This window comes from Oncorhynchus masou, chromosome 12 (assembly GCF_036934945.1).
Source record: "Oncorhynchus masou masou isolate Uvic2021 chromosome 12, UVic_Omas_1.1, whole genome shotgun sequence".
Taxonomy (NCBI): Eukaryota; Metazoa; Chordata; class Actinopteri; order Salmoniformes; family Salmonidae; genus Oncorhynchus; species Oncorhynchus masou.
Genome location: NC_088223.1, coordinates 40290394 through 40315916, shown reverse-complemented (window position 1 = coordinate 40315916; position 25523 = coordinate 40290394). Strand labels below are relative to the sequence as shown.

At 43.1% G+C, this 25523-nt stretch overlaps 2 protein-coding genes and 1 long non-coding RNA gene across 5 annotated transcripts; 2 read left to right on the top strand and 1 right to left on the bottom strand.

The window, feature by feature from the left end:
• The first annotated feature begins 1848 nt into the window (after positions 1–1848).
• On the top strand, positions 1849–4529 carry LOC135550072 (rRNA-processing protein UTP23 homolog). Its single transcript, XM_064980543.1, has 3 exons — positions 1849–2320; positions 2408–2579; positions 3065–4529. The coding sequence occupies exons 1-3, from the start codon at positions 2133–2135 to the stop codon at positions 3452–3454; spliced, it is 750 nt and encodes a 249-aa protein (XP_064836615.1). The 5' UTR covers positions 1849–2132; the 3' UTR covers positions 3455–4529.
• Positions 4530–5724: 1195 nt separating this feature from the next.
• On the bottom strand, positions 5725–20426 carry LOC135550071 (double-strand-break repair protein rad21 homolog A-like). The gene is made up of 14 exons (XM_064980542.1): positions 20337–20426; positions 19303–19498; positions 18891–19020; positions 18253–18352; positions 17274–17380; positions 16722–16934; positions 13744–13863; positions 13492–13620; positions 13028–13251; positions 12591–12738; positions 12122–12267; positions 11737–11904; positions 6191–6274; positions 5725–6051 (listed from the first exon to the last, which is right to left on the bottom strand). The coding sequence occupies exons 2-14, from the start codon at positions 19444–19446 to the stop codon at positions 5860–5862; spliced, it is 1905 nt and encodes a 634-aa protein (XP_064836614.1). The 5' UTR covers positions 19447–19498; positions 20337–20426; the 3' UTR covers positions 5725–5859.
• Positions 19858–25218, top strand: LOC135550073 (uncharacterized). Of its 3 annotated transcripts, XR_010457067.1 has the most exons (8): positions 19858–20129; positions 20550–20609; positions 21179–21284; positions 23460–23521; positions 23639–23696; positions 23778–23854; positions 23932–23955; positions 24170–25218. It is a non-coding gene; the product is annotated as an uncharacterized LOC135550073 (long non-coding RNA). The 3 variants fall into 3 exon arrangements; XR_010457068.1 differs by having other exon boundaries at positions 23639–23854; positions 24251–25218; XR_010457066.1 differs by lacking the exons at positions 19858–20129; positions 21179–21284 and having other exon boundaries at positions 20459–20609; positions 23639–23854.
• Positions 25219–25523: the final 305 nt, after the last annotated feature.

Below are 25523 nucleotides of genomic sequence, written 5' to 3'. Positions count from 1 at the left end.
TAAAATAACAGCAGTACTTCACATCACATAACGGAACTGACTTGAGACAGGAACACAAGTTGGTCAAATGGGCAGGCTGGAAAAAGATGTCGGAAGTGGACGATGAAGTGGATTCTGAATCCAGTGGCACTAGAATCAAGGAGAATTGGAGTATTGTCCAAAAGAATGGAAAACGGAGCAAATAATGTACAGTGATGAGAATGTCCCTTTGTATCTAGTAGAAGTACAGCTTGTTAATGAGGAGTAGTTGAGCAGATTTCCAATATTGAAGAAACCATTTGAGATATCCAAACTGGTGGAGAGAGTGCTGGGTAAAGTGAAGGCTGTGAGGATCACGAGAGGTTGGGCTTGTTTAGAGTTTTGAGCTTCTGCGGATCAGAAGGAATGTGCATTGCTTCTCACCCGATTTTATAATTTTGAAGTGTTGTGTGTGTGAGGCCGTTGGTAAAAGGACACAGTTCTGAGTAATGATCCACGATTTACTAATTAAATGGTAAGATTCCAACAAGGAACATATACAATAAACTAAAGCACAAACAACGAGAACCCACATGACAAACAATAACGCACAAAACAGAGAAGGAAATCAGAGGGTTAAATAATGAACATAATTAATGGAATGGAAACCAGGTGTGTAAATAATCAAGACAAAACAAAAATGAAACATGGATCGGTAGTGTCTAGAAAGCTGGTGACGTCGACCCCCGAACACCACCCGAAGAAGGAGAGGGACCAACTTCGGGCAGAAGTAGTGACAGTGTGTCTCTTCAGATAGGGCACCCCTTAAGGAGGTTAAATCTGGCAACTTGTGGGAAGTAGATTTTGAAAAGGTTAAAAATTTTCCTGTAGTGATTTTAATTTAAATTTAATTTACTAGGCAAGTCAGTTAAGAACAAATTCTTATTTTCAATGATGGCCTAGGAACAGTGGGTTAACTGCCTGTTCAGGGGCAGAACAACAGATTTGTACCTTGTCAGCTCAGGGATTTAACTTGCAACCTTCTTTGTTACTAGTCCAACACTCTAACCACTAGGCTACCCCGATGCATGTCTGATGATTCATGATGCATGTCTGATGATTGATATGGTGTCTCTCCCTACTCAAGTGCAGTTGGTGTATATAAACTACAGAGTCAGAGCATTTATCCCAAGACCAATGCAGTGTGGTCATTGTTAAGCTTTTGGTCACGTTTCAAGTGTTTGCAGAAGGGAGAAGCCGAGATATCCAAGTTGTGGAAAAGATCAAATCATGTGTTTTAAAAATGAGGAAAATGTGACATGTAATTGTGGTGGGAACCATGAAGCTACATCTTTTGATTGCCCAACAAGGGCGAAAGAGAATGAGGTGGCCAAAGTCAGTGCTGTCCAGAGCATGTCATATGCAACAACTGTTAAAAGAGTTGAGGGTTTGATTGGTGCTCCTGAAGAGTCCATGGTGCTGCATAGGCCTTCACTGCAGGCTGCAGGGGTTGCCTTTCACCAACAGGACCCTGACATTTTAAAGGTTAAGAAGGTGGACTTTGTGGCATTTATAGCTATGGTGATTAATGGCACTGCCAAGGTGGGGAGAAGGTCCAGGAATGTAGACATAATTGTGGATGCAGCGGAGCGGTTCCTGGGACTGAAAGATTTCTCGGTGGAGGAGTTACATGGAGCCTGAGAAGGGAGATTTGAAAGAAGGAAGAAGTGGGAGTTTTGTTTTTGTTAATATACTATTTTTATTTGGGTGGATTAAGTTAGTGTCCCTATATCGTATGGATTTTCTTTTTTTTGTTTTGGTTTTCAACCCGTCCAGTTGGAGGCGACAATGCAACTTTTGAGGTCGTAAGTCCGCCATAAAACCCACAGAAGAAGAAGAAACAGAAGTCTTGATTCTGACGGTTTGTTTCCAGACGAACATATTCAGCTGTTACTCAACCAAGGAAACGTGTGTTTATATTTTCCAAGCAATTTGATTTTATTGGTTATGAATCCGTGTGTACTATTAAACCGATACTGACGAAAATTTACAGAACATACGTAATGCAATTGTGTCCATTTGAGTGATATTTGTGTGATTTTTCAGGAAGTAATTCTGTCAGACAAGCTCGTTAGCTCTTTTTAGTACATTCTTGGGCTAGCGAACTAGTCACAATGACGATCAAACGACAAAAGAAAGCCAAGAAAAACGTCAATTTCTACAAACATAACTTCAGTTTTAGAGAGCCCTTTCAAATTCTCATCGACGGGACGTTTTGCCAAGCGGCTCTGAAGAATAAGATTCAAATCAAAGAGCAGATGCCGAAATACCTCATGGGGGAGGTGCAACTTTGTACTACAAAGTGAGTGGGGTTTGGTGTTGTAGTAAATGTCACACTGTCGTGAGTTTTACCCAATGTCAGTTTTTTTTGTAACCTTATGTCCTACAGTTGTGCATTGAAGGAACTCGAATCATTGAAAGACCTCTATGGTGCCAAACTCATCCTGCAGCGGTATCAGGTTAGGAACTGCAAGCATTTCAAGAACCCCGTCTCTGCGTCAGAGTGTCTGCTCTCCATGCTGGAAGGGACCAATCCACACCACTACTTTGTTGCCACACAGGTAAGTGTTATGTCATACCTTACCTGGGTCAATCAATGGTCCTGTTTCCCTGCTCAGACCTTGCATGCATCAACCGATGGTTGCATGCCACATCATTGACTGCCAAATTGCTGTAACATGGGGTCATGTTCCTCTGCGGCACACAATTGGCCCAGCTTCGTCCGGGTTTGGCCATGGTAGACCGTCATTTGTAAATAAGAAATGTGTTCTTAACTGACTTGCCTAGTTAAATAAAGGTAAATAAAGTAACCATATCATATGTTATAGCAATATGGTGCCCTTGATGACGTGCTACGCAACCATTGTTTGATGCATGCAACGTCTGAGCAGGGGAACACGACCATGTGGTTAGCTGATTTGGCATGCGTCAGCAACGCTTGTCACCTCAGGATCAACAACCAATAGTGCCGCCCACCTAACTGCATGCATCCAGTCTATACCACATTTTTTGATTCACCTCTTCATGTCGGATGTTTAATTTCTAGGACCAAGAGCTGACAGCAGGCCTGAAGAAGATCCCAGGCGTGCCTCTTATGTATATCATTGTCAACACCATAGTGTTGGACAAGCCCAGCCAATGCTCGGTTAGCCATGTGGAGGCTGTGGCTCTGGGAGAGATGGTCACCCCAGCCCAGCAGCAGAGCATCAACAGTCTGAAGGAGGTACAGGGGATCGGGCAGGATGGAGAGCGCCGGGGCAAGAAGCGTAAGAGGAAAATCTCCAATCCCAACCCGCTTAGCTGCCTAAAGAAGAAGAAAAAACAGCCACCGACACAGCCTCTTAAGACTGAGAAGAAGAAACGGAACCGTCAAAGGAAACGCAGCAAGCCAGAGGGAGGCGAGGGTCCATCCCTCAAACCGCGCCCAAACCCTTAGTGTGGTGGGAAGAAGGCTCCCATAGGTTGAAATTTGAACAGCTGAATATAAATGTATACCTTTTTTTTATAGATAAATTACTGTTTATCTTTACTAAACATATTTGCCAGATCAAAGGCATCTCATTGGAATTCAAGAGATCCAACTTCAAATGTCTGGAGAACATATTTTGAAGAAGCACACAATGAATTCAGTCTTTGTATTGCGTTCATGACGTCATGTTTCTAAAAATGTATCCTCAAACAGTTCACAATCTAGTGTTTGACCATCTGAAGGTATTGATATTCTAAGTCATTATTAAAATAAGTCCATAGCCATTATACCCAGTTTGCTGGCTCAATGAACCAGCTATGAAAAGGATCGTCATTGACATGAACTGTTACCAGTATTCATTTTATTAGAAAACGTACATCAGTTGCTGGGGCTCAGGACGACAAGCATGGCATCAAACATCTGAGTTAGAACACATTTTAGCAACAATATCTACAAGATATAATTTTGGGTTTTATACAAAAAGGAAAATGCAAGTTTACTGGCGCATAGTTTAAAAGGGGATGCACTGAAACATTACATCATATACAATTTCAGAGGGAGTCCGTTGATATCAAAACAATGCATTCATTGTAAAGGATGGTCAGAAAACCATAAATCAACTTGTCCTCTACAGCTATGAACCATAAGACGAGCAATAGTGTATTCAAGAATGACTGTCGCAATGAGTAAACACATGCAAGTTTCCATCAAAACTGTTTTAATGAGTACCAAATTAAAGTTTTCTATATACTAGAGATTTCTTGACATTCAGCTGCATCAAAGTTGAATTAAATGTAGTTTCCTGACACCCACTGGGCTGAGTTGTCTTGAAATTTAGAGATTGTGAGGAAAATGACAATAGCTTCAAAATATGCGAAAGATGCAGCGTTTAAGTCTAATTCTGACCAAACCATTAACATCTGCATTAGATAGTTGATACGAGTATTTTCATTGTCACAGTATGTGACTTCAAACAAAGGTAATTATTCAAGAAATACAATTTCAGGAGCAATTAATTGGAATAAAGTATTTCAAAATGGAACATGCAATAAGAGTAGTTATTTTTTAAATCTACATGATCCTCAAATCACAACAACAGAGACATTTTAAATGTCAAGACAATTGAAAATATAAAGTACAGTCAAGAGACACAAGCACTTGTAAACACAGAATTAAAAAACAAACCCTTTGGAATGCTTGAAACTACTAAGCTACCGTTGGTCTTCAAGATAAGATTGCTGGTTTGTTTCAGAAACTTGCCCAGTACTACACGCTTCTTTAGGTAAAGGGTATAAAACATGAGAACTTTTTTTTATGGGAGGGAAATGGAACCTCTGAATGCAACACATGATTGGATTATCGCTCACATTCTATCAAACATAAAGAGCTTTCATTGGATAACAAAAGCCAAAGACAGGAGGCATACAATAATCCCACCAACCATGACATTCAGTAACTTCATCCCCCCCACCAACCGCCACTTGACCTTTCAATTTTTTTTTATTTTTTTTTATCAAGACAAAAAAGCACATACTGAACAAAAAATATAAACACAACATGTAAAATGTTGGTCCCATGTTTCACGAGCTGAAAGAGTTCCCAGATATTTTCCATATGCACAAAAAACCTATTTCTCCAAATTAGTTTACATCGCTGTTGGTGAGCATTTCTACCTGGCAGGCATGGCATATCAAGAAACTGATTAAACAGCATGATCATTACACATGTCCACTGTGTGCTGGGGACAATAAAAGCCCACTACAATGTGCAGTTTTGTCACATAACACGATGTCTCAAGTTTTGAGGGAGCGTGCAATTGGCATGTTGACTGCAGGAATGTCCACCAAAGCTGTTGCCAGAGAATTCAATACACATTTTTCTACCATAAGTCGTTTTATGCACATCGTCATTTTAGAGAATTTGGCAGTACTTCCAACCGGCCTCACAACCACAGACCAGGTGGAGCCACACCAGCCCAGGCTTCTTCACCTGCGGGTGGGGGGATGTGCTGAGAAGTATTTCTGTCTATAATAAAGCCCTTTTGTGGGGAAAAACTAATTGGCAGGACGTGGCTCCCCAGTGGGTAGGCCTATGCCCTCTCAGGCCCAGCGCCCCTGCCCAGTCGTGTGAAATCCATAGATTTGAAAATGTTGCTGGTTGTAATGACTTATATTTTTGGCTGTTCCACTGGATGTCAGAAGGTGAATTCACCAATTTGGTATAAAAAAAAAAAATGTAAATGTAAATGTATTTATATTTTTGTTCAGCGTAGGTATAAAAAATTAAAAAAAATGTATATGCACAGTGTTAGAGAACTAAATAACATTCTATACAAAACAACAGTTTTAGAGTAAAAGCAGCCAGTGTCGAGTCTAGATTAGGTGGAAGCGGGCTCCAGGGGTGGCGATGATGTCGCTGTAGTGCCCTTTCTGGTTGAGCTCCACTGCCTGCTGCTTCTTTAGAACCAGGAAGCTGTAGAACTTGGCAGCAGCCTGCTTCTTGTTGTTGTTCCTGCACAGATCCAGCAGGCTAATTTGCTGGGCCCCCGTCTTGGCCATCACCCTCTGTTGAAGGGAGGGAGAGAACAGGTGCGTCACGGTTAAAGACCCGGTTCTGGTTAGAAATGTTGGGGTTGTTCACTTGGCGAGTCACAACAATTAGTACAGTTCTTAGTGCTCTTGTAGAAGCTCTCCTATGACATACCTGTAGGCCGTGGAGCATCTGCTGGGTTCTCTTGTTCCACCTCCTCTCCTCTCGAGCCTGTTCTCCAGCCTGACCTTCCTCATCCTTTCATGGAACACACATAACATTAACTCTACATAAATAATACACTTGTACAAGCAATGCAAGACCATAAGAGACATGCTTCTGCGTACTCCTAGGCCGACAGTGCCTTCAGAAAGTATTAATACACCATTACTTATTCCACATTTGTTACAACCCGAATTCAAAATGTATTAAAATAGATTTCTCACCCATCTACACAGAATTTTATTGCAAATTAAATACACTAAAATCGTAAATGTTGGGCGATAAGGCCTGGCTCACTGAGTCCCCAATTTATCCCAAAGGTGTTCGATGGGGTTGAGGTCAGGGCTCTGTGCAGGCCAGTCAAGTTCTTCCACACCGATCGACAAACCATTTCGGTATGTACCTCGCTTTGTGCACGGGGGCATTGTCGCTCTGAAACAGGAAAGGGCTTTTGCTGGAACTAAGGTGCCTTATTCCTCCTCCACCAAACTTTACAGTTGGCACTATGCATTTCAGGCAGGTAGCGTTCTCTTGGCAATCGCCAAACGCAGATTCGTCATCGGACTGCCAGATGGTGAAGCGTGATTCATCACTCCAGCGAATGTGTTTCCACTGCTCCAGAGTCCAATGGCGGCAAGCTTTACACCACTCCAGCCAACGCTTGGCATTGCGCACAGTGATCTTAGGCTTGTGTGCGGCTGCTCGGCCATGGAAACCCATTTCACAATGCTCCCGATGAACAGTTATTGTGCTGATGTTGCTTCCCAAGGCAGTTTGGAAGTCGGTAGTGAGTGTTGCAACCGAGGACAGAATTTCCTTTGCACTTCAGCACTTGGCGGTCCCGTTCTGTGAGCTTGTGTGGCCTACCACTTGGTAGCTGAGCTGTTGTTGTTCATAGACGTTTCCACTTCACAATAACAACTTACAGTTGACCGGGGCAGCTCTAACAGGGCAGAAATTTAACAAATGGACTTGTTGGAAAGGTGGCATCCTATGACAGTTTCACATTGAAAGTCACTCAGCTCTTCGGTACGGGCCATTCTACTGCCAATGTTCCCTATGGAGATTGTATGGCTGTGTGCTCGATTTTATACACCTGTCAGCAATGGCTGAAATTGCCAAATCCACTAATTTGAAGGGGTGTCCACATACTTTTAAATATACACTACCGGTGAAAAGTTTGGGGTCACTTAGAAATGTCCTTGTTTTTGAAAGAAAATAAAAACAATTTTCCATTAAAATAACATCAAATTGTTCAGGAATACAGTGTAGACATTGTTAATGTTGTAAATGACTATTGTAGCTGGAAATGACAGATTTGTTTTATTGAATATCTACACAGGTATACAGAGGCCCATTATCAGCAACCACTCCTGTGTTTCAATGGTACTAGCTAATCAAAGTTTATAATTTTATTTATCTTTTTTACCCTTTTTTTCTCCCCAATTTTGTGGTATCCAATTGGTAGTTAGTCTTGTCTCATCGCTGAAACTCCCATACAGACTCGGGAGAGGACTCGTACGTACTCGGGAGAGGCAAAGGTTGAGAACCGTGCGTCCCCCGAAACACAACCCAACCACAACCCAATCACTGCTTCTTGACACAATGCCCACTTAAGACGGAAGCCAGCCGCACCAATGTGTCAGAGGAAACACCGTACGCCTGGTGACAGTGTCAGGGTGCATTGCGCCCGGCCCTCCCCTAACCCAGAAAACGCTGGGCCAATTGTGCACCGCCCCATGGTTCTCCCGGTCACGGTCGGCTGCCATCGAGCCTGGACTCGAATCTCTAGTGGCACAGCTAGCACTGCGATGCAGTGTCTTAGACCACTGTTCCACTCAGGAGGCCCAAGTTTATAATTTTAAAAGGCTAATTGATCATTACAAAACCCCTTTGCAATTATGTTAGTGCAGCTGAAAACTGTTATTCTGATTAAAGAAGCAATAAAAATGGCCTTTAGACGAGTTGAGTATCTGGAACATCAGCATTTGTGGGTTCGATTACAGGCTCAAAATGGCCAGAAACAAAGAACTTTTTTCTGAAACTCGTCAGTCTATTCTTGTTCTGAGAAATGAAGGCTATTCCATGCGAGAAATTGACAAGAAACTGAAGATCTCGTACAACACCGTAACTACTCCCTTCACAGAACAGCGCAAACCAGACTAGAAAGAGGAGTGGTGTCTAGTTTGAGAAACAGACACCTCACAAGTCCTCAACTGGCAGCTTCATTAAACAGTACCCGCAAAACACCCGTCTCAACGTCAACAGTGAAGAGGCGACTCCGGGATGCTGGCCTTCTAGGCAGAGTTGCAAAGAAAAACCCATATCTCAGACTGGCCAAAAGATTAAGACGGGCAAAATAACACAGACACTGAACAGAGGAAGATTGGAAAAAAGTATTATGGACGAAGAATCTAAGTTTGAAGTGTTCAGATCACAAAGAACATTCTTGAGACAGAAAAAAATGAAAAGATGCTGGAGGAGTGCTTGACGCCATCTGTCAAGCATGATGGCGGCAATGTGATGGTCTGGGGTGCTTTGGTGGTGGTAAAGTGGGAGATTTGTACAGGGTAAAAGGCATCTTGAAGAAGGAAGACCATCCCTCCATTTTGCAATGCCATACCCTGTGGACGGCGCTTAAATTGGAGCCAATTTCCTCCTACAACAGGACAATGACTCAAAGCACAGCTCTAAACCATTCAATAACTATTTGGGGGAAAAAGCAGTCAGCTGGTATTCTGTCTATTATAGAGTGGCCAGCACAGTCACCGGATCTCAACCCTACTGAGCTGTTGTGGGAGCAGCTTGACCGTACGGCGTAAGAAGTGCCCATCAAGCCAATCTAATTTGTGGGAGGTGCTTCAGGAAGCATGGGGTGAACTCTCTTCAGATTACCTCAACAAATTGACAACTAGAATGCCAAAGGTCTGCAAGGCTGTAACGGCTGCAAATGGAGGATTCTTTGACGAAAGCAAAGTTTGAAAGACACAATTATTATTTCAATTAAAAATCATTATTTATAACCTTGTCAACGTCTTGACTATATTTCCTATTCATTTTGCAACTCATTTTATGTATGTTTTCATGGAAAACAAGGACATTTCTAAGTGACCCCAAACTTTTGAATGGTAGTGTATAAGTCTCAAAGAGCACTCCACACCTGAATTTTGCAACATTTAATTATTTTCAAAATTCTTCAACCTCTGTCAAATTGGTATTGATTATTGCTAGACAACCATTTTCAGGTTTTGCCATAGATTTTCAAGCAGATTTAAGTCAAAACTGTAACTCGGCCACTGTCTTTTTGGTAAGCAACTCCAGTGTAGATTTAGCTTTGTGTTTTGGGTTATTTTCCTGCTGAAAGGTGAATTAATCTCCCAGTGTCTGGTGGAAAGCAGACAACCAGGTTTTCCTCTAGGCTTTTGCCTGTGCTTAGCTCCATTCCATTTATTTTTTATCCTGAAAAACTCCCCAGTCCTTAACAATTACAAGAATACCCATAACATGATGCAGCCACCACTATGCTTGAAAATATGGAGTGTGGTACTCAGTAATGTGTTGCATTGGATTTGCCGCAAACAACACGTTGTATTCAGCACAAAAAATTAATTGCTTTGCCACATGTTTTGCAGTATTACTTTAGTACCTTGTTGCAAACAGGGTGCACATTTTGGAATATTTTTTATTCTATACAGGCTTCCTTCTTTTGACTGTCAATTAGGTTACTATTGTGGAGTAACTACAATGCTGTTGATCGTCTGGCACTGCAGGATTTGAGTCCCTGGCGGCGTAGTGTGTTACTGATGGTAGGCTTTGTTACTTTGGTCCCAGCTCTCTGCAGGTCATTCACTAGGTCCCCCGTGTGGTTCTGGGATTTTTGCTCACCGTTCTTGTGATCATTTTGACCCCACGGGGTGAGATCTTGCGTGGAGCCCCAGATCGAGGGAGATTATCAGTGGTCTTGTATGTCTTCCATTTCCTAATAATTGCTCTCACAGTTGATTTCTTCAAACCAAGCTGCTTACCTATTGCAGATTCAGTCTTCCCTATTGCAGATTCAGTCTTCCCAGCCTGGTGCAGGTCTACAATTTTGTTTCTGGTGTCCTTTGACAGCTTGTTGGTCTTGGCCATAGTGGAGTTTTGTAGGTGACCAAATACTTATTTTCCACCATAATTTGCAAATAAATTCATTTAAAATCCCACAATGTGATTTTTATGGATTTTTTTCTCATTTTGTCTGTCCTAGTTGAAGTGTACCTATGATGAAAACTATAGGCCTCTCATCTTCTTAATTGGGAGAATTTGCACAATTGGTGGCTGACTAAATACTTTTTTTTTTGCCCCACTGTATATATTCTTAATTTCATTCCTTTAGATTAGTGTGTATTGTTGTGAAATTGTTAGATATTACTTGATAGATATTACTGCACTGTTGTAGCTAGAAACACAAGCATTTCGCTACACCCGCAATAACATCTGCTAAACATGTGTATGTGACAAATCAAATGTGATTTAATTTGAATAGGTGCCCTTCTTTGCGAGCCATTGGAAAACCTCCCTGAGTCTTTGTGGTTGAGGGACTTTACAGATCATTTTATGTGTGTAGTACAGAGATAAGGCAGTCGTTTAAAAATCATGATAAACACTATTATTGCACACAGAGTGAGTCCATGCAACTTATGTGACTTGTTTAGCAAATTTTTACTCCTGAACTTATTTAGGCTTGCCATAAAGGGATTAAATACTAATTGACTTAAGACATTACAGCTTTTACTTTAAGTAATTTGTAAAATAAATAGAAAACATAATTCCACTTTGACATTATGGGGTATTGTGTGTAGGCCAGTGATAATATTTGTAACAAATGTTTATCTACTGGCTTCCTAAGTTGCGTAGCGGTCTAAGGCACTGCATCCCCGAGTTTTACTTGGCTCATCGCGCTCTAGTGCCTCCTTGTGGCGGGCCGGGCGCCTGCAGACTGACTTCAGTCGTCAGTTGAGCGATGTTTCCTTCGACACATTGGTGCAGCTGGCTACCGGGTTGAGTGGGTCGGTGTTAATTAAGGAGCGCAATTTGGCGGGTCATGTTTCTGAGGAAGCATGACTCAATCGTCACCTCTCCCAAGCCCATTGGGGAGTTGCAGCGATAAGACAAGATCGTAATTGGATATCAAAAAATTGGGGAGAAAAGGGGGGTAAAATACAAAACAATTATAATATCTATTTTAAATTCAGGCTGTAACACAACAAAATGTGGAAAACGTCAAGGGGTGTGAATACTTTCTGAAATCTCTGTACATATTTAGCTTCCTTTTGCAAGCTAAGACAGAATAGATCAGTTGTCACCCGCCATGGTCCAAGAGAGCCACATTGCCTTTAGGATACGCAATTCCATCAGCTGTTTAGTTCTTACTTGGAACACAAGTCTACACACCCCATAGCTCTCCAGGACCAGGAAGGTTGGCGGTGTCCTCCGGCACATCTTTATCTCTATCTCACCTCCTCGTCTGAGTCGTCCTCTCCTTCCTTCTTGTCCTTTTTCTCCCCTATCAGGTCCAGCTCGGGGAACTGGCTGAGGTTGGTGCTGTCCTCAGGGGGCAGCTCCACCGTTATGTCCAATTGCTGGGACACACCTGAATGGTTGGCAGCTTGTTCCAGAGTACCCATCTGGATAGAGAGAGAATAAGAACATTTGAGTGGTTGAGTATGGGCAAAAAGTAGAAGCAGGTCAAACTTCTACTATGAAAAAGCACTAATGAGATCTTCCAGTGGATACAATATCAAACCCCAACAAGCCTTATATGCTTGACAAACTGCCTTTGAAAGTTTCCCTAGCCATAGTTAAACAGGGCTTGAGCGAAGAGAGGAGGAAAGAGGCACTCACGGGCAAGGCTGGCTCTGTGTCCTGGGCCTTGCGTTTCTGGCCGTGCATGGAGGAGGGTGGGGGCATGACAGACTCATCCAGGGTGGTCCTGCTGCCCTCCATGACCGATGCCTGCAGTACACTGGGCTCCTCCAGGATGGTCTGGTCTGGAGCGCATACAATTACACACAGACAGAGCATTAAACTACAGTAATCAAAGAAAGGTATTGAGTACAAGTACATGAGTGTTATGGATAAGGATCAGATGAAGTGCTTATGTCAGATTGGGAGTCTGTGTTCTACTGGAGTTGAAGAAATTCCAATAGTACTACTTTGAGTGTCTACTACTTTAAATGTATCTACTTTGAATACCAGCCTATGTCTTAATGTGACCATGCCGAGAGTTGGCCCTCTAGCCTATAATGGCATCTACTGTAGAGGAATGCACTGTTGACATTCAGTAGTGAGTTAACTGAGTGGAGTATCTCACCGATGATGTCCTTCTGCATGACCTCCTCTCTGGGCACCTCAGGGTTATCCAGGTCCTTCAAGAACTCATCCAGGCTGTCTGCCTCACCTCCCTTCCGCCTCTTCCTCATCTCATCTGGAACCAGGGGGGTCAGGGTGCGGGTGAACATCTACAGAAAGAGAAAGAGAGGGGGAGAAAGATAGAGAGGATAGAGTCAGTGTTAGGCTAGGTAGAAACAACAATGCACAAACCCCCTAAAAATAGTGGCTACATTATGTCCTCACAAACTGATTGTTGAGAATAGAAACATATAGAAAAGCTCTAATGAAAGAGATTTAGGAATTAACATAAACACATCTGGGGGGGGAAACAGAAAAGCCATTGCCAGGTGCTGGATTGAACACAATAACAGTACACAGCCCTTGTTTGTCTAACTACCAGACCAGTTGCTGGGTTACCTTGAGAAGCCTGCTGTTCCAGAGGGGCTGTGCTGGCAGAGAGAAGAGCTTCTCCACGCCTCCCGTCTCTTTCCACATCATCAGCTTCTTGGTGGGTGGCGCAAGGTCCAGCGTGGTGACAATGTCAGAGTAGTCGCTGAGCTGGGCACGGATGGTCTTGCTATCCAGCTCCTTCAGGTTGTCCACAATCAGCTTCCTCTTCCTCTTGGCTTTGGTTTCCTTGACTGTGAGGAGTAAAGAGAAAATAACTTGTAAGTGAATAGTGACATTTGGTGGCAGCAGTGGGATCCAGGGTGGTAGGGATGCCTTGAAGAACAAGCAAGTGTTGAAGATCTTTTGTGTGCTACTAAACTCCAAGACCAGAGCAGTGGTGCTCCTAAGTGAATACGTTATGGCATAGATCTATGTGATGTGGAACATACATAACATGACTATCAGAATTTGAGAGATTGTGGGCTGCTGACCTGTGATGTCGATGGGCTCCAGGGCGAAAGCCTCCTCCTCGTTGTGTACCAGCGTGGTCTGCTCTGTCTGGTCCTGCATGGCGGGCAGGGGCTCTGCTGGGCCTGAGTCTGGGCTGTCTGGACCTCCCGCTATACACACACAACATTAAGAAAAATATAAAAACATACAATAACTAATACAAAGAGTTCGCTTAGACCATGTTGGTCGAAACATTGTTATGGGAACAGCATATGGTAAGTGATGCAACTTACGTGAGAGGGCATCAAAGTCATCTTCGACATCGTGTTCCTGCAGCCTCAGCACGCTCTCTGTGATGGCGGGAGGGTCATCGAAAATGCCACCCCCATCCTTGTTACTTAGGAGCTTGTCAACTAGAAACAGGCATGAAAGTGGCAATGCTCAGCAGGAATTAAAGCTGTAATATGTAACTTTTTGGGCAAACTGACCAAATTCACATAGAAATTTGAGTTATAGATCTGTGATTCATTGAAAACAAGTCTTAAAAAGTATATATGTTCTAGGTGTGCTATTTCTATGCTTCCTATTTTTAAGTTTCGTTTTTCGATTAAATCTGTATTGCTGAAGTTATTGCATGATTGAAATTTAAACGTAATTTTCGATTGAGCTGACATGTAGCATTTAAGGCGTCCGCATGCTTCCCATCTGAAATAGTCCGGAAGAGTTGGTACATATATTCTGACTACATTTTGTGACGTTTTTGTTTGTTCTTGTCTTCGGCTAGTTTTTTTTGGGCTGTTCGTGCACACACAAGACCTAAGTGGCAGGTTCTACAGACAATCACGGACTACAAAAAGAAAATCAGCCACATCACAGACACCAACGTCTTGCTTCCAGACAAACTAAACACCATCTTTGCCCGCTTTGAGGACCACACAGTGCCACCAAGGACTGTGGGCTCTCCTTCTCCGTGGCCAACATGAGTAAGACATTTAAACGTGTTAACCCTCGCAACCCTTAGCCACGTCCTCAGAGCATGTGCAGACCAGCTGGTTGGTGTGTTTAAGGACATATTCAATCTCTCCCTATCCCAGTCTGCTGTCCCCACATGCTTCAAGATGGTCACCATTGTTCCTGTACCCAAGAAGGCAAAGGTAACGGTACTAAATGACTATCGCCCCGTAGCACTCACTTCTGTCATCATGAAGTGTTTTGAGAGACTAGTCAAGGATCATATCACCTACACCCTAGACCCACTTCAATTTGTATACCACCCCAATAGGTCCACAGGCGATGCGATCGCCATCAGATTGCACCAATCCCATCTGGACAAGGGGAATAGCTATGTAAGAATGCTGTTCATTGACTACAGCTCAGCATTCAACACCATAGTACCCTCCAAGCTCATCATTAACTTTGAACTTTGAGGTCCTGGGTCTCAACCCCGCCCTGTGTGATTGGGTCCTGGACATCCTGATGGGCAGCCCCTAGGTGGTGAAGGTAGGAAACAACATCTCCACTTCGCTGATCCTCAACACTGGGGCCCCACAAGGGTGCATGCTCAGCCCCCTCCTGTACTCCCTGTTCATCCATGACTGCGTGGCCATGCATGCCTCCAACTTGATCAAGGTTGCAGACAACATAACATTAGTAGGCTTGATCACCAACAACGACGAGACAGCGTACAGGAAGGAGGTGAGGGCCCTGGGAGTGTGGTGTCAGGATAACAACCTCTCACTCAATGTCAACAAAACAAAGGAGATGATAGTGGACTTCAGGAAACAGCAAAGGGAGCACTCCCCTATCCACATCGAAGGGACAGCAGTGGAGAAGGTGTAAAGTTAAGTTCCTCAGCGTACACATCACGGACAAACTGAAATGGTCCACCCAGACAGACAGTGTGGTGAAGAAGGCGCAACAGCACCGCCACAACCTCAGGAGGCTGAATTTTTTTTGTCGTCACCTAAAACCCTCACAAACATTTACAGATGCACAATTGAGCATCCTGTCGGGTTGTATCACCGCCTGGTATGGCAACTGCACCACCCACAACCGCAAGGCTCTCCAGAGGGTGGTGCGGTCTGCACAATGCATCACCGGGGGCAAACTACCTGCCCGCCAGGACACCTACAGCACCCGATGTCACAGGAAGTCTAAAAAGATCATCATGGACAACAACCACCCGAGCCACTGCCTGTTCACCCCGCTACCATCCAGAAGGCGAGGTCAGTACAGGTGCATCAAAGCTTGGGACTGAGAGACAGCTTCTATCTCAAGGCCATCAGACTGTTAAACAGCCATCACCAGCACAGAGAGTCTGCTGCCTACATACAGACTTGAAATCATTGGCCACTAACAAAGGGATCAGTAGTCATTTTATTAATGATGTTTACATGTCTTGCATTACTCATCCCTTATGTATATACTGTATTTTATACCATCTATTGCATCTCGCCTATGCCGCTCGGATGTTATTCCATCCTTTTACTTAGATTTGTGTGTTATTAGGTAGTTGTTGTGGAATTGTTAGATTACTTGTTAGATATTGCTGCACTGTCGGAACTAGAAGCACAAGCATTTCGCGACACTCGCAATAACATTTGCTAACCATGTGTATATGACCAGTAAAATTTGATTTGAACAGATGGGACTCTTCAATGAACTGTTTGTTGTAATTCAACGAGAGACTAATCATTTTCATGCACCGTTTTTCACTTGAGAAATACTGCATCTTAGTTAGATGTGAAATTGTGCGACTAAGATCCTCTGCAAAAAAAGTATAAATTAATGACATATTTCTCGAGTGATCTTAGATTAGATCTGGCTACGGCGTCTCAAGATGAACGGACAGTACTAGTGGCACTAAGGTCTATTAAGGGAGTCAAGCACACTCGTTCGGTTTGTCTAGCTGAGTTCAGCTAGGCGCCAGTCGAACTGAATCATACAGAAGGCTTTACCGTGAATGCAGTCTCCGACGACACAGGAACATTGTCTTTAAATTTCTATGGCGCTGTATGTAGCACAGCTCTTCAGCACTACAGATTGAATCAAGCCATAGGGTTTTTACACCAGATACAACCATTATGTAAACAATTAATTGGCCACATTAGTCATGGAGGAGGCAAGGGCTATGTCCCATTTACATCTCCTTCCTCCCACACCTGTGCACACTTCAGGAGGAAGGAGATATTATTGAAACGCACCCAAGGAGACAAGGAAAGAACGAATTTGGTCATAGCCCCAACCCAGGTTATCCTTCCTTCCTTCTTACCCAGCATGCCTCCTTCGCTGTCAGCCATGGGGATCTCTCCGAAGTCATCTTTGTACTGGTCGTCATACTCCAGGTGGTTGGACTTGTCTGTGATCTGGGCCTCTGAGGTCTCTGGGTCTAGGAGCAGGTTGGAGGCTGATGCACCGTGGATGATGTCCACCTCGAAGGCACTCTCTTCCCGCATCATCTCCCGGTCATCCATCCCAAAGTCAGCTGGAGGGGAGAAAACACTGAATATGTTAGAATGAGTTTTCGGAATGTGTATGTACAGCAGTAATGAGTGGCGGGCTTTGTCACACTGGGAAGGGAGGAGCTTGGAATAGGATGGAATAGGCTGGAGTATGGGTGCATTTCAATAATATGCCTGGATATGAAACTATGGTGAAAACATGGTCGACCACTACCAAGCATTTGCTATCACCTATCCATATCAGTGCAGATGAGGTGAAGGAGATGAAAAAGGAAGCAACTACAGACTATTGAGATGCAGTCATGGTTTAGTTTGAGGAGTGAGATGGTGAAAGGATTGGACTGGGAGGCCTGGCTACATACCGAAGTCAATCTCCTGCAGCAGGTTCAGGTTGCCCACCTCCTCCCTCATGGTGATCTCTTCCACTCGACTCTGGTTCAACGTGAACTGCTTGGTTACGTCGATGTCACTGCAAATACAACATAAATCACTACCACTGAGCAAAGAAACACCTAGTGCGCTGGGTACAAGCAAACCGTTACCAGTAAGAGCATACAGAACTCCTGCAGGAGACTGAAAAGATTTGGCATGGGTCCTCAGATCCTCAAAAAGTTCTACAGCTGCACCATCGAAATCATCCTGACTGGTTGCATCACCGCCTGATTTGGCAAGTCCTCTATATCCGACCGCAAGGTGCTACAGAGGGTAGCGTGTACAGCCCAGTACAACACTGGGACCAAGCTTCCAGCCATCCAGGGACCTCTATACCAGGTGGTGTCAAAGGAAGGCCCTAAAAATTGGCATACTGTTCTTTCTGCTACCACACGGCAAGCGGCACCAGAGCGCCAAGTCAGGGCCCAAAAGGCTCCTTAACAGCTTTTACCCCCAAGTCATAAGACTGCTGAACAATCAATCAAATGGCTACCCGGACTATTTGTAATGACCACCTATTTTTTTTACGCTGCTGCTACTCTGTTTATTATGTATGCAGTCACTTTACCCCTACCTACATGTACATATGACCTCAATTACCTTGACTAACCCGTACCCCCACACATTGACTCAGTACCGGTATCCCCTGTATATAGCCTTGTTATTGTGCTACTTTTTTAACTTTAGTTTATTTCACAAATATTTTATCACTCTGCACTGTTCGCTAAGGGCTTGTAAGTACGCATTTCACGGTAAGGTCTACTACAGCTTTTGTATTCGGCTCATGTGACAAATCAAATTTGATGCGAACATATACATCAATGGAGACACAGCACTCATCAGAGCTTCATGGCAAATCTCAAAAAACATATTTCAACTTGTTGGGCTCTGATGACAAGCAGGACTTACTCTAGGTCTGGTAGTGGCTGGTCGAAGTCGTGGAACTCTTCTGGCATGGTGATGGCGTTGTAGGCAGCTTCTCTGTTCTCCTCTGGCAGATCCACCACACCTGAGAGGACAGGGATGGAGGCAGGGGTCAGGCCAGTGTAACGGATATGAAACGGCTAGCTTAGTTAGCAGTGCGCGCTAAATAGCGTTTCAATCGGTGACGTCACTTGCTCTGAGACCTTGAAGTAGTAGTTCCCCATGCTCTGCAAGGGCCGCGGCTTTTGTGGAACGATGGGTAACGATGCTTCGTGGGTGTCAGTTGTTGATGTGTGCAGAGGGTCCCTGGTTCGCGCCCGGGTATGGGCGAGGGGACGGTCTAAAGTTATACTGTTACACCAGCTCAAACCCACATAGTACACAGCCATAACATCTACCAACAATGTTAGTACTGTCTAGCAGCCCAGTGTGCCACTCACAAGTTTCATATTGGGACTCTTTTCAGGGGCCCCAATTTCAGTTCATTCAACAATATATGCCAACGAACAGTACAATCAAGATTTAAAGTAGATGGCTGTTGAGCCAAACTGTAACTCAGAGTCTTGAATGTAAATCAACAAAGAAGATGTTGGACCAGTCCAGCCGCCTAGCCAATATATTACCTGGTCTGAAGGCCATCTTGATCTTGATGAAAGCCTCGTTACAGTCAGCCAACAAGTACTTGGCTTTCCTGTTGTAGATCCTCACCACCCCCAGGAGCAGATGACCTGATGTACGCAGGGCCATTTTCACCTGGATAAATAAATAATAAGAAAGAATGTAATTGAATCTAACACCGTTCAGAAATACATGTACCCCCTATGGCAGGATAATTCACTTAAAATCTCTAGTACGCTCATCTACCAAGCCCTGACCCACAGCAAGTGAGTTGAAAATGTACACACTTCTACCGGTTCATGCAACACTAGTCTGTCAAAGTACCCATAGAGCAGCATTAACCTAGTGGAGACTAGAGAGCGCAGCACATGACAGAAACACATAATAGAAGCGCTGTATGGATAATAGCTTTTTTACCTTGGGGCAGATGATGCTCTCCACACTGCTCTCCAGGTTGCATTCAAACACATGAGCCTTGGTGAGCTTCTTATCCCAGTGGGCCGCTAGCCAGATCTTGGCCAGCGGCCCACGCTTGCTGAGTACAAAGTGGGCGTAAAACATTGACCCAGCACCTTCTCACCCAAGGGTGGAGGGGGGGGACGGGGACCGCCGACTTGCAGGGACAAAGGTTAGAGACTGCTGTTAGAAAAAACTTCCAGTCACAAGAGGTAATACACTTTGATGGTCATATTGAATAAGGAAAGATTGGACTTTCAGAAATACATTTTATATTGCCACGCATTAACCGTCATTATACTACACTTCAGCAGTTCTCAATATCTGTCAAAGTAAAATTTGACTGTGTCATCAGTCCTCGGTGCTGGCAGACCAACGACACTCTCACACTATATTGCATGACGAAAGTGCGCTGTGGATGAATGTTACTAAAATGAACGAACAACAATGATTGAATACTCAAATTAAATTAAGTCATTAAATAACTAACTAAAAATTGCGCAATTTTGTGATTTGTTTACCTGACCGAATAATTGACGGCAACATCTGTCAAACTCACTAGCTTCAAGTAGCGACTGAGGCCCAATCTGGACATTGTCCTGATTTTTTTGGTACCCTCCATGGAGGTGGAGGATTATAAAAATAATAACGGGGCCTCGATAGCGATCTTTGGGGGTCTTGCAGGAGACGTGCGCGCCAAGTGATACATATTTGTACGTTTTGGTACAATATTGCGTTCCAGATTAATAAACAAATGTGAAGCTAGCTGAATACCCACAGTACAACAGGTAAATAGCTAGTATACTAGGCTAGCTAATGTTACCCACCAGTGTTTGCGACGTAATCAACAACCCCGTGTCATTTCCAAAACAGAGCGCGTATTCTGATAAGATTTTTGGTTTGTGTATTCCATTTTTTCTTTTTTAAATCTAACTTGCAAAACATTTGCTTTATTCCAGTAGTTGAACGTATATTTAAAATGTAAATCAACTCACCAATTAGGCTCCAATTTTTCGGGGCGGCAGGACTGTAGTTTACTTTTTCCACCCCTCCTCTTCCTCCTCCCACTGAAAACAAACAAGATGGCAGCAACCATTTTTGGTCTCTTGCACGGAGAAGCCCCTGACTGCAGTCTGCAGTTCTTGGTCGAGCTCAATGTGGGCGGAGTCAAACGCGTTAAACCAGAACCTTTCCCCTTCTCCTTCAAGGTCACCCAAGTTCACCCAAATCGAACCTGACCTACATGGATAAAAATATAAACCATGGAAGTAAGTGAGATTGTCATTATGCATAATGTACTTTGTAATATTCATGTTATACCAGTGCAGTGGTACATTTTCATATTTTATTTATTTTATTTTATTTCACCTTTATTTAACCAGGTAGGCAAGTTGAGAACAAGTTCTCATTTACAATTGCGACCTGGCCAAGATAAAGCAAAGCTGTTTGACACATACAACGACACAAAGTTACACATGGAGTAAAACAAACATACAGTCAATAATACAGTTTAAACAAGTCTATATACGATGTGAGGAAATGAGGTGAGATAAGGGAGGTAAAGGCAAAAAAAGGCCATGGTGGCAAAGTAAATACAATATAGCAAGTAAAACACTGGAATGGTAGATTTGCAGTGGAAGAATGTGCAAAGTAGAAATAAAAATAATGGGGTGCAAAGGAGCAAAATAAAAATAAATACAGTAGGGAAAGAGGTAGTTGTTTGGGCTAAATTATAGGTGGGCTATGTACAGGTGCAGTAATCTGTGAGCTGCTCTGACAGTTGGTGCTTAAAGCTAGTGAGGGAGATAAGTGTTTCCAGTTTCAGAGATTTTTGTAGTTTGTTCCAGTCATTGGCAGCAGAGAACTGGAAGGAGAGGTGGCCAAAGAAAGAATTGGTTTTGGGGGTGACCAGAGAGATATACCTGCTGGAGCGCGTGCTACAGGTGGGTGATGTTATGGTGACCAGCGAGGGGGGACTTTACCTAGCAGGGTCTTGTAGATGACATAGAGCCAGTGGGTTTGGCGACGAGTATGAAGCTAGGGTCAGCCAACGAGAGCGTACAGGTCGCAATGGTGGGTAGTATATGGGGCTTTGGTGACAAAACGGATTGCACTGTGATAGACTGCACCCAATTTGTTTGAGTAGGGTATTGGAGGCTATTTTGTAAATTACATCGCCGAAGTCGGGGATTGGTAGGATGGTCAGTTTTACAAGGGTATGTTTGGCAGCATGAGTGAAGGATGCTTTGTTGCGAAATAGGAAGCCAATTCTAGATTTAACTTTGGATTGGAGATGTTTGATGTGGGTCTTTAAGGAGAGTTTACAGTCTAACCAGACACCTAGGTATTTGTAGTTGTCCACGTATTCTAAGTCAGAGCCGTCCAGAGTAGTGATGTTGGACAGGCGGGCAGGTACAGGCAGCGATCGGTTGAAGAGCATGCATTTAGTTTTACTTGTATTTAAGAGCAATTGGAGGCCACGGAAGGAGAGTTGTATGGCATTGAAGCTTGCCTGGAGGGTTGTTAACACAATGTCCAAAGAAGGGCCAGAAGTATACAGAATGGTGTCGTCTGTGTAGAGGTGGATCAGAGACTCACCAGCAGCAAGAGCGATATCATTGATGTATACAGAGAAGAGAGTCGGTCCAAGAATTGAACCCTGTGGCACCCCCATAGAGACTGCCAGAGGTCCGGACAGCAGACCCTCTGATTTGACACACTGAACTCTATCAGATAAGCAGTTGGTGAACCAGGGGAGGCAATCATTTGAGAAACCAAGGCTGTCGAGTCTGCCGATTAGGATGTGGTGATTGACAGAGTCGAAAGCCTTGGCCAGATCAATGAATACGGCTGCACAGTAATGTTTCTTATCGATGGCGGTTAAGATATCGTTTAGGACCTTGAGCGTGGCTGAGGTGCACCCCATGACCAGCTCTGAAACCAGATTGCATAGCAGAGAAGGTATGGTGAGATTTGAAATGGTCGGTAATCTGTTTGTTGACTTGGCTTTCGAAGACCTTAGAAAGGCAGAGTAGGATAGATATAGGTCTGTAGCAGTAGCAGTTTGGGTCAAGAGTGTCCCCCCCCCCCCCTTTGAAGAGGGGGATGACCGCAGCTGCTTTCCAATCTTTGGGAATTTCACACGAAAGAGAGGTTGAACAGGCTAGTAATAGGGGTGGCAACAATTTCGGCAGATAATTTTAGAAAGAAAGGGTCCAGATTGTCTAGCCCGGCTGATTTGTAGGGGTCCAGATTTTGCAGCTCTTTCAGAACAACAGCTGACTGGATTTGGGAGAAGGAGAAATGGGGAAGGCTTGGGTGAGTTGCTGTGAGGGGTGCAGTGCTGTTGACCGGGGTAGGAGTAGCCAGGTGGAAAGCATGGCTGGCCGTAGAAAAATGCTTATTGAAATTCTCAATTATACTGGATTTATCAGTGGTGACAGTGTTTCCTATCTACAGTGCAGTGGGCAGCTGGGAGGAGGTTTTCTTATTCTCCATGGACTTTACAGTGTCCCAGAACTTTTTTGAGTTTGTGTTGCAGGAAGCAAATTTCTGCTTGAAAAAGCTAGCCTTGGTTTTTCTAACTGCCTGTGTATAATGGTTTCTAGCTTCCCTGAACAGCTGCATGTCACGGGGGCATATCATATGACCAACTACCGCACCGATGTTAGCATGGGTTAATTAGCACCCATTTGCAATTGAGGTAATCTGCTCTCAATGAGGGAATCTTATTTGGACAAATTTGCCTACTTGAGCAGTAAGCCTAGGTTTGTAGTTATGTAATCAATTTGATTTTCTGTGTTCAATGTATGCCTTGTTGTGTTTGACTGGCTCTAAATGTGTATTGTTGATCCCATTCCCTTAGTTACACATAACGAGTCTACACAGCCTACACATAGTATATACAATAATGAAATCATTATTATTATTATTATTTACGATTATCATTATTGTTGTTATCATACCTATCAAACTTAACAACCTACTCTTTAACTGTACATTGCAATGGAAGCACAGTGTAATTTTACTGAGGTATGTATAAATTATGAAATATTCATCACTAGTGCATATAATGTTTTTGGGATACCCATCCGATTGTGTGATTTTCTTTTTCAAAGGAAAACATGTAGCAAATTAGGCCATGGTGGCGCCTAGTTCTCCTGCAGAACTTTCCCATGCCGTAAGTATTGAACATCATAAAAACATTTCATTTGCATCCTTAAAATCACTTGTTTCACTGTGGCCAGACTGACCTGAATATATTTTCATATTGAATGTATGTCATTCATTCACTAAGGTCTGAAGAAGAGTGGTTGAAAGATCGAAAAAGGCGGCAAAAACAAAACGCACTACAGGTAGGAGTCATATGATGAGTGGTATAGTCTTAAACCAATGTTTAAAGACTTAAACCCCCCACCCCCTCTAATATATTTCAGGATGATACAGAAGACGCAGCATGTCACTTCAGCATCCAGGTCTGCAGGATCAGCTACTGTATAGGGTATTAGCTAAAGTAAGGTGCATTCTTGTATACACATCCCTAGAGGTTCCTTTACATTACTTAATGACCACAATCTGTTTTCTTTCTAGGTGATACTGAAAACAAAATGCACGGTGAGCTGTGAACTGGTTATGTAGTCTACTGTGTGTAATGCTGAAGGCTTGATGCATGGCAAGACATACTTGAGTAGTTATAGATATCACTGAAAACCCCTTTTAGTAATAGTGGCTTTTGTTTGAATGGTGGTATTGTGAAAGTATGTTGTAATTTGACTTGATCAACCAATTAGGCACTACTCTTAATATTTATTCTTCCTTTTTCTTCAAGGAAGCAGATGTTCTTATACACCTTAGAGGCAGCAAGGTAGTGTGAACGCCAAACATTTAAAGGCACTGTTTCCCTCCCCAGTGTAATTGGGATGGACAGGGAAGACTCCATTACAGCCCTTAAAACCCTTAAAGGACTACGGTTGTATGATGGCCTGGATGAAGAGGAAAATATTCTCAAGGAACCATTCATGTTACAGAGAGATTGAGATGTTCTATGTGGAGGCAGTTGACAACAAGAACATTACTGTCTTTGCCTCTTGAGGAGCAGGAGTGAAGCAATTTTTGAGGAGTGGTCAAACCTTGTTTTTGTCTGCTGTGTAAATTGTTTCAGTTGTTAATTGTGTTAAGTTGTTTAGTAAAGATGACATTGAAGTCACCCGAGTCTCTGATCTCTGTACTGGAGCTGGTATAACTTAATGTACAAAGCACATTCAGCTTGTCAGTATGTCTATATGGTATAGTCTGTCTCCATTCTCATGAGGAAAGTAAATAGCATTATAAATAAGGATAGGTAGTAATTGTGTGTGTGTGTGTGTATATATATATGCTCAATGAAAGAATATAAGTTATAACATTTATCAACACAATTTTAACAGTACATGACATGCATAACAAGTCTGTTGTTCACTGCACTTGTCTCATAGCATGAAGTACAAAGTGTTGCAACACATCTGCTGGTACCACTTTATATAATATTTCTTAAGATCTTCAAAAATGAAATATGTTTGTATTCAACGTGTGTGTTTGTATTCAGTGTGTAACCGTCAAACCTCAGACAGAAAAATGGCGAGCCACATCGAGCCTGGTCCGAATTGCACACTGCAGTCAGTGGTACTTGGCTTCCACCTGCAAGTATGGGTAACTGCATACGTGGGTGTGTCATCAGAAGTGGGAGGATCAACAGCGATAGGCATTACACCAACCATGTGAAATAAGGTTGGGAGAGCTAAGGCACTCTATTCTTAATATTATGAGAATCATACTGTGGCTTTTGAATGTTAACAAAACACAACAAACTCCTAACTACATATGAAAATAAAAGTAATTTTTAAGTCGGTTATTTGTCTACCAGTTTTTAATTTACCAATAAATTATTATTAGGCCTATAACTCATGATGTTTGTTCGACTACCATTGGATGGCGATACAATAGTTTTTTTGTGAATAATGCTCATTACAATTACTGGGAAGCAAACAGGCTACAGGTTTTTCATTTAGAAATACATCTGTTTGATTGTTATAACCAGGGGTGAAAGTATATGTGAAAGTATATTTAATTTCTTCCCGGTACGGGATCTCCTTTGTGAGCGCACGCAGCTGCACCAACATTTTTATGGGTGGCCGCCCTAAGCG

Coding starts and splice junctions, on each gene's coding strand:
- LOC135550072 (XM_064980543.1), top strand. CDS start 2,133: ATGACGATCAAACGACAAAAGAAAGCCAAGAAAAACGTCAATTTCTAC. Junction 2,321..2,407: donor GTGCAACTTTGTACTACAAA/GTGAGTGGGGTT, acceptor TATGTCCTACAG/TTGTGCATTGAAGGAACTCG. Junction 2,580..3,064: donor ACTACTTTGTTGCCACACAG/GTAAGTGTTATG, acceptor TTTAATTTCTAG/GACCAAGAGCTGACAGCAGG.
- LOC135550071 (XM_064980542.1), bottom strand. CDS start 19,446: ATGTTTTACGCCCACTTTGTACTCAGCAAGCGTGGGCCGCTGGCCAAG. Junction 13,621..13,743: donor TGACTTTGATGCCCTCTCAC/GTAAGTTGCATC, acceptor GTGTGTGTATAG/CGGGAGGTCCAGACAGCCCA. Junction 6,275..11,736: donor AGGACGACTCAGACGAGGAG/GTGAGATAGAGA, acceptor GTTCCATGAAAG/GATGAGGAAGGTCAGGCTGG.